A 12,838-nucleotide genomic window follows, 5' to 3' on the forward strand; every position below is an offset into this window, starting at 1 on the left:
CTCACCGGTTCAGTAACAGCCTATTCACTCTTGTTTTAAAGAGACCGAGGTCATATTGATCAGGGAATACAATGCACGCAGCTGACGTTAACGATACTTCATTATGCATCTTCCTTGGTCTAGAATCTATATCGGAATCCATAAAAAAAAAAACAATTTTTACATTCCCTAATATTCATATGCCCTAATTTTGGTTTCCTTAACATTGTATTTTTCCCCTTATATTTTATTTCCTAATGTCACTTGCCATATTAATTTTTTATCCTAATGTCATGATCCATAATTGTTATTCCTCATAATTATTATTAGCCCTAAAGATCATATGTCCTAATCATATTTTACCTAACTCAGGGGTCGCAGTTCTAACCTAACCTAATTTTCTGGCAGCGGTTCGTTTTCGCAAGTTGATTGTTAGGACAAACACCCATTAGGACAAAAAATTTAGGGCAATGGATATGAGGACAAACGTTGTTAGGTATTGCGAGGGTTATGGAAAAAAACAGTAGGAGTATTGATCGTTATGGTAAAAATGCTTAGGACAAATGAGTTTTAGGACAACCATTACATTATGAAAAACAATTGATCGTTAAGCGAGGTTTAGAGAGCAAGCAAGAACTTGCATGCAATTTACGTTACATTGCCGACTACTGAGGTAAACTGCATTCAAAATGTTTATCAGATACCGCAATGTAATGAAAATTGCATGCAAGTTCTTGCTAGTCTAAACCTCGCTTTAGGGCTAGTGCCCATTAGGACAAAACAGTTAGGGCAAGTGACTTTAGGAAACCCCTTGATCTATCGCCCGGGGAACTGCGACTAACCAAATTTGTGTTAAACAAAACTCACCTGATTAGTAGGAGTGTCAATGATCGCAATGGGCGGCAATTCTGTACGATCGTCAGCGAACTTAGCGTACAGATCGTTTCTTAGCTTGTCCGTTTCCTTTTGACACTCGTTGAGCATGGCGTCTATATGCTTGCATTCCTCTGAAAATTAATTAAAACTTCAGTTGTGGGATTGTCGACGATATTGAATTGACATAAGATTGAATGTGTCTGGGATTAGGCGATATCTCCTGAATTTTATTCCTATCACATTTAAGCTTCTAACTCTTCTAAGACACGTTTTAAAAACATATTTTTTATTGTATTTTTGAAAAAATAAGTAAGATTAAGTACATTAAACGTTTATCAGCTGAAAGCCATGTTTTTATATCTCAGCTACTTAAATTACAGTTATATTGCGCCAATAGGGCATTTAAGTACTAGTCAAATGATTTGAATTTTATCGAACTCTCAAAACGATTTGCTACTATGAAATTTATATGAAACACTAGCATGTGACGTCATGATCAAATTACATACTCTTTATAGTTTTATACGGGTTTTAAAATAGAAATTGTGTCTGAAAATAACTGCTGTCTACGTTTGTCTATTAATCTTCTGATGCTTTATTTCTGGTAAAATCGAAGGCGATAGGCCGAGACGCAGGAGCCCAATGCGGTGGACAGACCAAATCCGCTCAGCCCTTGATGTAACGGTCCACGGTGCCCTACACTCGGCGACAGAGAAAGAGGTGGCGGCAGATTGTCCAAGAGAAGCTGCTCCCTAGAAGTGACCACGACCCAGTGATGAGGAAACCGATGCAAGGAGGAGGTGCTTTATTTCTTGCATGGTGTAAAATAATTTATTTTAAATACAGTCAAATACCCTATTGACCGATCTGTCAATAAAGAAATATTTAAGATATACATTTACATAGCACATCTTAAATCTATGGTCAAAGTTCATCAGCGTATTCAAGAAAAATGCAGAAGTCTTTGTAGCCTTTCAGTGTCAGGAATTACGTAAATTTGTACCCTATCGCTTTGGATTAAAGTTCAAAATCACTGTAGGTAATGTATTCCCTCTGCCTTATAATCATGTCAAGGACGTGCCTTACGGGCACTAAGAATGGTGGTAGTTCAGCGGTGTTACTGACGAATTTGAGCCAATTAGCTCCATGCATGAATTTATTTTATATTTTTGGATTCATAATTTATATCGTTGAAACACCGGAAATGATAAAAATACTTTTGTAAACCTTAACATTATTTTATTAAAAAATATTTAAAATGTTGAAATTTTTTGAGCGGTTGAAACGCTCATAATTTTTGGCGCGAATTCGACAGAGCGTGATGACGTCACACGTTGGGCGGCCCAACTGACGTTTGCTACTAATGACACTAATCTGTCGAACGCGTGACGTCACGTGGCGTTTCGAGCGTTTCGCTCACTAGCTTTTCGCGGGCAAATTTTTGTACTCTTTATTTATAATTTTGAGTAATTAAATGGTCATTTAAAAACGGAAATGCATTTGTAACATGATATAACGGTAACAAACATCCGAATAAAACATATTTCGTTCAAATATAAACTTCATGCATGAGGCTAATTGTGCAGTCTCTAGTTGCGACCAATCGCGCGCGTGATGCGAACTCATCAACCAATCGCGTTGTGGCGTTACACTGCACTATTGGCTCGAATTCGTGTGCGTGACACCGCTGTACTGGCACCATTCTTAAGGGGCCCACTGACTATCAGTCCGCCGGACGATATCGGCCTGTTAGTTGTTCGGAACTGTAAAATTTTTGTTCTAACTGACAGGCCGATAGCCAGTGTCCCCTTTATTGCCCGTAAGGCCCGTCCTTAGATATATGTCAATGCTTATAATATAAAGACTTAACTGACCTTCCAATTGGCTAACTTCTACGTTGATCTCCGCCTGTGCGCTCAACAGACGCTCCTCTATGTTGAATTTTTTCCATGTCTCATTAAACATGTCCGCTAATTGTTCTTCCAAAAACCTGCAAAAATGTTTGTTATTAACTTTCGCAATTCTAGTACTTGCTAGCTTATCCTCCTAAGGCCCACCATACAAAGTTTCCCTATTTTTAATTTGAACCTTGTTGTATAGAAGATTAGTGTGACTTTCGTTTGTTTTAGAAAACATTGAAACAAAAGAAATGCTACTTAATTCAGTTAGTGTAAGGTTAAAATTAGATTAAAACAGATTGTACATTGTAATGTACATTGGGCCTTACGAGGTTAAGGATCTAGGGTAAGTTGCAAGTCCATGGCCACAGGGCGGACAAGCTATACATCAAAAATCATTTGCGTTTCTATGTGTGAACGGCACGTCTGTACACGCGTTATGCGTCATTATGTGAGTAAGTTACTTAAAAACAGGACTGAGCGGTCGGCAAACGGCCGTCAATCTGGTGTCGCGGGGCGAGGGCATTCGAGTGAGTGAGATTCGGGGCGGGTCGGGGCGTGGCCGTTCTGTATGATAATACTATTACTAATTCTGTGCCCGGGTTTAACCTTTTGACTTTTTGTAAATCACGTCGTCGACATTTTGTGCCACTCACGCCGCCGACGTCATTTGCCGTCCAAACTTAATTTATCAAAGACTCTTTAATAAATAACTATATTTCTTTGTTTGTATTTGCATTATTTTATTTTGCCCTTCTACTTTATTGTATAACTTTATTACAATTCAACTATGAATAGAAGGTTAAAAAAAAACAACATTATGTTATAATACGACTTACCCAGTAAATAGCATAGCTAGCCGCGCCAAAAACGGCACTTGACGTCGCCTAGTGATGTGACCGAGTCATGGAGGAATAATATTATTATATGAAAGTAACAATCTCCTAATAGAAATCGTTTCGCGCAGTTCCGACAAACACGCTAGCGCCATCAATAATAGATATGGCTTAATCCCATACATTTTGTAATAGGAGTTGTTTTTGCTAAAATAACTGCTATTTGTGCTGTTACGGTACTTGTTTTCGTGTTTAATTTAAACAACTTGGTTTGAAAGACGGTACTGACCTTTTGTGATAATGTAACCCCTTATGCATTTATTTTATTGTAACGATACTGCAGTTTGCTAATTAGTAGGTAATAATAATCGACAACGGGTTTGCACATCTCTGAGTAACGCGCGCTTATCAGTGTTCCGTGCGCCCATGACGGCACTTCACGTCCGATGCCTGACGTCACCACCAAGTAGTGATGTGGCATTATTGAGAGATTTGAGTGGAAGTTACAAGTACATTTTGATATTTAAATACGTTATTTAAAGGTTTTTAGTAGAGCTAAAAGCCAGAATTATCTAATATTATATTGTAAAACACCTGTGTAGTGGTTCTTCTAATCTAAGTATGTCAAAAACGAAATCAGTGAAAATATCGATATCCTGTTTTGTAATCACTATTGTTCTCTAAGGTTTTATTTTGCTTCATTGCGGTGTCACGTCGAGTTACGTCAATGCTTGGCGTTCAAAAGGTTAACCGGTTACCAGGCGATTGTATGTGCCTCTGACATCGATTAGAATCAATTGCTCAAGTTTTGTTTCAATATTCAGTTCTGGACATCCATCTTTTAAAGAGAAATAAATTTAGTCAAAAATATATTTTTGGTACAAGCTAGCATCATAACATTTAAAACTTTCGCGTTTTCAACACATATTAAATCACATTTACAATTGGGTCTATCGCGAATTTATTTTATTACCTTTATTTACCGACGTTTCGACACAGGTTTCACTGGTCGTGGTCGCGGCTAACTGACGTCCAAGCAAAATGTCAAAACAGAGATTTGTGTGCCTACCCGAAGCTAGTATCGCTAAGTGTACCTTTTTACTCGTACCACAGGCAACTAATACTCATCGAGACAATTCTAAAAACCCCAAACACAAAAGGTTGCGTTGTTTTATCACAGAGTTAATATGTCCACCTCCTGTCTCCATCATCATCAATAGGAACATGCGGGTCATGAAATGAAATGGGTGTATGAAATTCCTCGCGTTAAGCATCCTTTCTTTACTTACTTAGCTCCCTTCTCTCCAATAATCTCACTATCATTTTTCATCGTCACATCTGGTTCATCGTCAGAATCTGAGTCGGATATCTCAACGAACTCCTCACGAATCAGGCACATGTCCATTGATAGGAAGGGGGTGAGGTCTTTCACGCCTTCCACTAGTTTCTGAAAAAAAAAAGTTTTTGGCATAAATTTCATTTTAGGTACAAGCTTTTTGTCGCTGACATATGTAAATTTTCGGCTACAATGGAAGTTGGGAAGTGGGTCAAATTTAACTTGCAAGATTTGACCCGTACATACATACATAGGTACATTGCAATTTGCAACTCTTGCATATTCGAGCGATAAAGAGGTAGATAGCGAGCTTTCGGATTCGCGTTTCCCGATCCCCTGTAAACAAACCGCCTTGATGCATCAATGTCACATTTTATTATCTCTGAAAACTTGTCAAAAAACTTTTAAAGGCACAGTATGTATAAGTTACTCTATGGTTTACTAAAAAGGCTAGTGCTGCACTGGTGGCAGAACATTGCAGTAATATCATGGGATATTTCCCCAACATACATAATTAGGTATTTAATTTACAAAAAGGTCTAAATTATTAACAAATTATTGAATTCCTTTACTTTTCTTCTGGCACCATTTTTATTAAATCTCTGTTTAGCCCTATGGTTAACTAGTAGACAATGCCTTTAGGCATTAAGTCCACCATTTGTAAAAAAAAAATTGTGTATTTTGTGCAGTTTAAATAAATAAATAATATACATACCTCGCTTCTCTCTTCAAAACGCTTCGCACAATACAAGCAGAGCCCACCACCTCTTTGCTGGTTCGTTGCGTAATACGAGTATATGGCAGCTGATACTGACGCCGGAACCAGCGGTACGGATCCGTCGCTTGTGCAATATTGTTTTGTCTGAGACAGCACTGAATCAGCACGGAAACACTGACACACTAACTATAATATTTAAATATACATACCTCACTCGTCTCTTCATAACGCTTCGCAAAGTATAAACAAAGCCCTCTTTGCTGGTTCACGGTGGCTAAAAAATCCGTCCGATCCGTCACTTGTGCAATTGACGCACGCAATTGTTGGTTTGATTATACGAAGCCAATACGGAACCGACACGTAAGCACCGACACAAACTTATAAATAGACATACCTCGCTTCTCTCTTCGAAACGCTTCGCACAGTATAGACATAGGCCTCCACCACGTTGCTGGTTCGCTGCGTAATATATAGCAGCTGATATAGACGCCGGTACTAGCGGTACGGATCCGTCACTTGTGCAATTCACGTTGATACACTTGTTGGTTTGGCGGGCTTTGTCTAGCTCTATGGCGGTTAGCTTGCTTTTGCGTTTGCCTGTTAAAGTAAATATAAATTAAAATAAGCTCTCTTAACCCCTGGATCTTAATTCGGGTGCTAAAACACGGAACGGTGTGAAACATGTCGAGAGTTTTTCGACTTAAAATACGTGAGTGACCGGTTATTAATATATTAATATGTCGTGTCTCACTGAAGTTTTGTTATTAAAACGAATTTGAGGTTCTCAATTTAGGATTGAATTTTCATTGTCATTTATATAAGTTCACATTTAGGAGGGATTCAATGGGCATTTATTGCCTTATTCATAAAATCTTAAAAAGCATAATGGTTAAATAGTATTTATACAACCGTGATCCGACTTTTGTACTTTTTTTTTGATGTGCAATAATTAAAGTTTAAAATAAATAAATAATAGAGAGCATTTCAGTCGAGTACCTAATGAAGGCACGAGATTGAAAAGCTTGACTATATCACTGTTGTATACAATACTTTTTCTACGAATCATCTAAAATAATACGTTTTCTACTGTAAAACCTAAATAATTAAAGAAAATTGGGTAAGTATCTCAGTAGTGCAAAAGACATCAACGCGTGCATAATATAATATATATGAATAGGTATTACTCATGACATGAAATAGTCGTGCGTTGGTGTCTTTTCCACTGGACCGCGGCGCCACATGATTGGTCAAATTCATTATATTTGACTAAACCGTTTCGAAATGAATATTATAGTTGAGTTGGGAGCCTATACATGAATATTACCTACCCAATTACAGTTTGGTATACGAAATCTTAATTCAACCATTACAGTTTTTTTCTAACCAATTAAAATGAATGACAGTGAAATATGCGGAAAACGAACGAACTAAAACATTAATAGAATAGAATAGAATTTTATTTAATCAAGTAGGATTTTACAATCTCTTTTGAATCTTTTATTCTCTTTTCTTTTTAATGATGAGCATTTATGTAAGTAAGTAATCATTTATTGTCAGATTGTGCATGTCAGTATACAGATGTTACAATAGTATCTTATAATAGTAAGTGTCACAATCAACCGGTTTAGGGTATACAATAGACTTATTCCTAAAATACAATAGTAATATATATATAATAGCCAGATAAATTACATTCCAAAGACAGAGTCAATTCAATATTAGTATAGTTTACATTACAATTCATGTCAATATACATTATAATTTACATGTCAAGCGATCGATTTTGTTCTGTTCTGAGAAAAAAATCATCGAGTTTGTAAAAACATTCAGTTAATAGAAAGGTTTTTAACTTAGAGAAAAATTTATTGCTTGGTAACTCTGTCCATGACATAGGCAGTGCCATGTGGTAGCAATTTTTATGAATAATTGCGTTAAGGAAAGTTAAGGAAGTATAAGGATGTGTGTTACTCACTCCTAACTGCTGTTTCTTCGTCGTCTGAATCGAGACTGAATATCTCCAGGCCGAGGTCAATTGAAGCCTTGGATTCCGATGCTTTGGGAGCCTGAAAAGTAAATTAAATAGAGAAAAGGTTGCCGCTATTTTGCAAGGTCTCAAAAGTCTTGGACAGATAAAAAAACCAGGACCTTCAAATAACAGAAAACCAAAAGTTTAATCTTATGTTCTGGTTTCTAAGTTTTGATTGGTGAACTGTTCTTATCTTCGGGAACAGGTGAGACCAACTATAACCACAGAATAAGTAAGTAAGTAAATATTCTTTATTGTGCACCATAAATAATAGTACTATATAGGTACAGAAGATTCACTCTCTAACAAAACGCGTCTATTACGACAAATATGATCGCTAGGTGGCGCAAGCGCGAGCAGGCGTCCGTTCCGTAGTGGTACGCGGCAACTACTATGGCTAGACACCAGAATTGGTGTGGGCCGTGTGTACTTGTAGCGACGCGACGGAATCGCGGAGTGAGCCACGCCTGCTATAACCTAAATCTGTCTATTACCCACGAGCCACATAAAGAGATAAAGCCCCCGTTAGTGTGACAGATAATGGTAACGGATACTTCGTTCCAAGCAATTAGCCTCATGCATGAAGTTTATATTTGAACGAAATATGTTTTATTCGGATGTTTGTTACCGTTATATCATGTTACAAATGCATTTCCGTTTTTAAATTACCATTTAATTACTTAAAATTATAAATAAAAAGTACAAAAATTTGCCCGCGAAAAGCTAGTGAGCGAAACGCTCGAAACGCCACGTGACGTCACGCGTTCGACAGATTAGTGTCATTAGTAGCAAACGTCAGTTGGGCCGCCCAACGTGTGACGTCATCACGCTCTGTCGAATTCGCGCCAAAAATTATGAGCGTCAACCGCTCAAAAATTTTCAACATTTTAATTTTTTTTAAATAAAATAATGTTAAGGTTTACAAAAGTATTTTTATCATTTCCGGTGTTCCAACGATATAAATTATGAATCCAAAAATAAAAATAAATTCATGCATGGAGCTAATTGAGGAATACAGCACATTTAGAGCGAGGCGTTACAATAAAACGTGATCCATACTAATATTCTTATTCTATTCTTATTCTTTTTTATCTTTTCAGTCATCATATCCCATTTCTTACTTTGTCAGATGGTAGTTTAGATGATATTGTTAATAAAACAAATCGTCGGCCGGTTGTATCGCGGTGGAAATACCGTCATCTGTTAAAACATTATTGTTAGTTAAAAATAATTTTAATTCATTTAGCCGTTTAGTAGAAATAACCTAAGTTAGACGCAAAACGGCCCATTGTATTTTTTTTTATTACGGTGAAACTATACATTTCAGGAAAATGTTAAATGTTATAATTTCTGAAGATATTATTGTCTGTCTGTCTGTTACCTCTTCACGCTTAAACTTCAGGTTAATTTTAAGTTTAATATTAATTTAATTTTTAATTTTAATTGTAATATGTAATCCGAAATAAAAGCTTTTTAATTTTAATTTTTAAACCACTAAACCGATTTAGTTGAAATTTGGTACAGAGATAGTTTGAGTCCTGGAGAAGGACATAGGGTAGTTTTTATCCCAGAAGTCATCCTTAAAGGGGGTGAAAAGGGGGGGGGAGTTTGTATGGGGAATCGATAAAAAGCAAATGGGATAAAAAATAAGCTACCCAAATTACTAACTCCACGCAGACAAAGTCGCGGGCAAAACCTGGTTTATAATAAAGTTACGAATTTTGTACATTAATTTTGTATTATGTGCAATATATTAAGGATGGCAATTATTTGAAGGCATGTTTACAAAAACCACATAACTAACATTTTTTGCGATTTGAGTTTTTGGTATCATAGCATTCGTCTAAGCAGGATCTACACGTAGAGCAAAAGGTAGTGTCCAAAAATGACCCCAATTGTCCAAAATCAGTCCCCAAAAATAAATCCACTAGTTTAGTAAGATAAAATCTGTACCTCTCTGATAGAAACAAAACATAATTTCTATGGAAACTTGTTTTATTTTTTCACAAAAAGAACATAAGTAACAAAATTTTACAAAAACAGCCATAAGTGACAAACTTATTTTTAATTTTTTTTTTCAAAAATACTAGTCTTTGAAATGTGTAATCGTATATTTCGGAACTATTGGCCACTTACTAAAATCACCTATACAATGTTTATGTCGAAACGTTTTGCCTCCTCCTTTTTGGTACGGACGGCTAAGGAATGGAATGCGCTCCCGCCATCTGCATTCCCTGATCAATAAGACCTAGGTCTCTTTAAAACAAGAGTGAATAGGCTGTTACTGAACCGGTGAGCTCCATCTTAGGCCCTGTCTTCACTTTCCATCAGGTGTGACTAGGGCCAATCGCCGATCAGTTTATAATAAAAAAAAAAAAAAATGTCCAATAACTAATATATAAGAAGACATTTAGTTTTTTTCGTTTTTTTCGTTTACTGTAAATTCATGTCTGTCATGTTCGTTTACTGTAAAGTCATAGAATTAGGAACAGTGTGATTAGGGAAAAGTGTGAACTGAGCGAAGAAGTAGTGACAAAAATTGAGAAAGGTATGTTGAGATGGTTTGGACACGTGGAAAGAATGAGTGAAAGAAGGCTAACAAAGAGAGTGTATATGGGAGAGGTAGAAACAGGAGTTGGAAGGGGCAGACCTCGGCGGACTTTCTCTGATCAGATCGGGGAAATCCTAAAGAAAGGCCAGGTCAAGAGCACCCTAAACCGGCGAGCGTGTATGAGGAATGTTATGAAAGTGAAGGAAGCGAAAGAGGTATGTCAGGATCGTAGCAAGTGGAAATCCGTGGTCTCTGCCTACCCCTCCGGGAAATAGGCGTGATTATATGTATGTATGTATGTATCATGTCTAGTGTAGTTATGTTGTTTTCGTAAACATGCCTTCATTTGAATACCGCAATATGTCTTACCGCGGTAGTTTTGGGGATGACTAAAGGCTCAGTTGTGGAAGCTGTCTTGATGGAGATTTCGTCGGTGTTCAGTCTCGTCTGAAAACAAACCTTTAGGTAAATAAATATTATAGGACATTCTTACATTGACTAAGTCCCACGGTAAGCCCAAGGAGGCTTGTGTTATGGGTACTCAGACAACGATATATATAATCATAGCATAAAAATACGATAGAATGTATTTACATATAGATAAATGATTTTCTTTATTTGCATTAATTATTTTTATGATTTTGACCCATGTTCTTTCACTGATATGCGTTAAAACTGTTAAATAACAAACGAAACCGTTAACGCCATCTATACGACTGTAGGCCAAAACTAGTAGCGCCCTCTGAACGAGAATCAAATTTTCTTGATTTTCGAGGCACGTTTTTTCCTTAGACTGTATCCATCTATTACGGAGTTATATCTATCTTTGATATAATATATAAATACTTAAATACATAGAAAACACCCATGACTCAGGAACAAATATCTGTGCTCATCACACAAATAAATGCCCTTACCGGGATTCGAACCCAGGACCATCGGCTTCACAGGCAGGGTCACTACCCACTAGGCCAGACTGGTCGTCAAAAGGTAGTAGTTAATCATAAGCAAGATGCATTGTTTCAAAAGCCACTTTGGCCAGTATCAAAGATAGATATAACTCCGTAATAGATGGATACAGTCTAAGGAAAAAACGTGCCTCGAAAATCACGAAAATTTGATTCTCGATCAGAGGGCGCCACTAGTTTTGGCCTACAGTCGTATAGATGGCGTTGCCGGTTTCGTTTGTTATTTATAATTTTAACGCATATCAATGAAAGAACATGGGTCGATATCATATAAAAATAATTAATGCAAATAAAAAAATCATTTATCCATATTTAAATACATTTTAACGTATTTTTATAAATCTTTATTTTTAGTTTTAAACTATGTCGATAGATGGCAGTGAATTTACAGCGGTTACGAAATTTACTATGACAGTATCGCTCTATCTACTTATATCCTCATTGCCAGTATTAATTTACTCGCATCCCTTTGTTCGACATAATTATTGAAAGTCATTATGTGTCACGTTTTCAATCAAAAGGTAACACATTGTCGCTTACCATAAGGACGAAAATGGCTTGTACTATGGATGGTATAGAAAGGATCGCAATCTCTTATGGCAGAATTGTTGCAAAAGTGACCGCTTTCAGCTTTAAATAATAGTTCCTAATCTCTCCGGTGGCGCTAGTTAGGCTCTGGGACATGAGTATAACATGAACCATATAAGGCAACAAATAACCCGACCAAATTACGTAGGTTGTTTTTGGCAGTATTTCGGTGTATGGTGGCGCCGCCTAATTACTGTTTTTTGATGGACACTTTCCATACATAGAGATTTGACTCCTTTATATAGTCTCCATGGCTTGTACGAAAAACCTGTCAGAGCGTACTTATGGCAAGCGACAATGTGATACCTTTTGCTTGAAAACGACACATGTAATGATTGTCAGATTAAAATTAGTCATAATTCTGAAACCGTTAACTTTTCAGGATTCTGGTTATCCTATAGATAGGTTAGGTTAGGTTTGTTTAATGGCAATCGTTACGCGTTTCTGAGAAAAACCAAATTGTGACTAACGAAAATGTGGACAAACAATACATTATGACTTAACACTTTATGGGAAACAATAGAGACCCTTAATTTCCACTTTAGATGGAATGGTCACTGACGTCCCATCCTTTGGTGATGATGTTTCTGCCTTTTTCACTACTTGATTAGATATTAGCATAGAGTAACTTATACTAGAGCGGTACTGTCATAGTAAATTTTGTAACCCCAGTAAATTCACTGCCATCTGTCGACACACTTTAAAACTAAAAATGAAGATTTATAAAAATACGATAGAATGTATTTAAATATAGATAAATGATTTTGTTTATTTGCATTAATTATTTTTATGATTTTGACCCATGTTCTTTCACTGATATGCGTTAAAATGGTTAAATAACAAACGAAACGGTCAACGCCATCTATACGACTGTAGGCCAAAACTAGTAGCGCCCTCTGAACGAGAATCAAATTTTCTTGATTTTCGAGGCACGTTTTTTCCTTAGACTGTATCCATCTATTACGGAGTTATATCTATCTTTGATATTAGTAAAGTATTCACAGGTTAAATAAAACTATGAAAACGGATTATATCGCGTATATTGAATTTATAATACATCCC

General features: G+C 36.6%; 1 protein-coding gene across 1 annotated transcript in view; it reads right to left on the reverse strand.

Annotated features, from left to right (window-relative positions):
* Positions 1 to 12,838, reverse strand: part of LOC134753545 (uncharacterized) — a 59,423-nt gene that overhangs the window by 37,110 nt on the left and 9,475 nt on the right. Inside the window, exons 7-12 of the mRNA XM_063689455.1 lie at positions 10,590 to 10,667; positions 7,616 to 7,706; positions 6,038 to 6,240; positions 4,879 to 5,036; positions 2,730 to 2,845; positions 847 to 986 (exon numbers count right to left, since the gene is read on the reverse strand). Of these exons, the coding sequence (XP_063545525.1) occupies positions 847 to 986; positions 2,730 to 2,845; positions 4,879 to 5,036; positions 6,038 to 6,240; positions 7,616 to 7,706; positions 10,590 to 10,667 (786 nt within the window). The remainder of the gene's footprint in view (positions 1 to 846; positions 987 to 2,729; positions 2,846 to 4,878; positions 5,037 to 6,037; positions 6,241 to 7,615; positions 7,707 to 10,589; positions 10,668 to 12,838) is intronic.

This window comes from Cydia strobilella, chromosome 27 (assembly GCF_947568885.1).
Source record: "Cydia strobilella chromosome 27, ilCydStro3.1, whole genome shotgun sequence".
NCBI classification, from domain to species: Eukaryota; Metazoa; Arthropoda; class Insecta; order Lepidoptera; family Tortricidae; genus Cydia; species Cydia strobilella.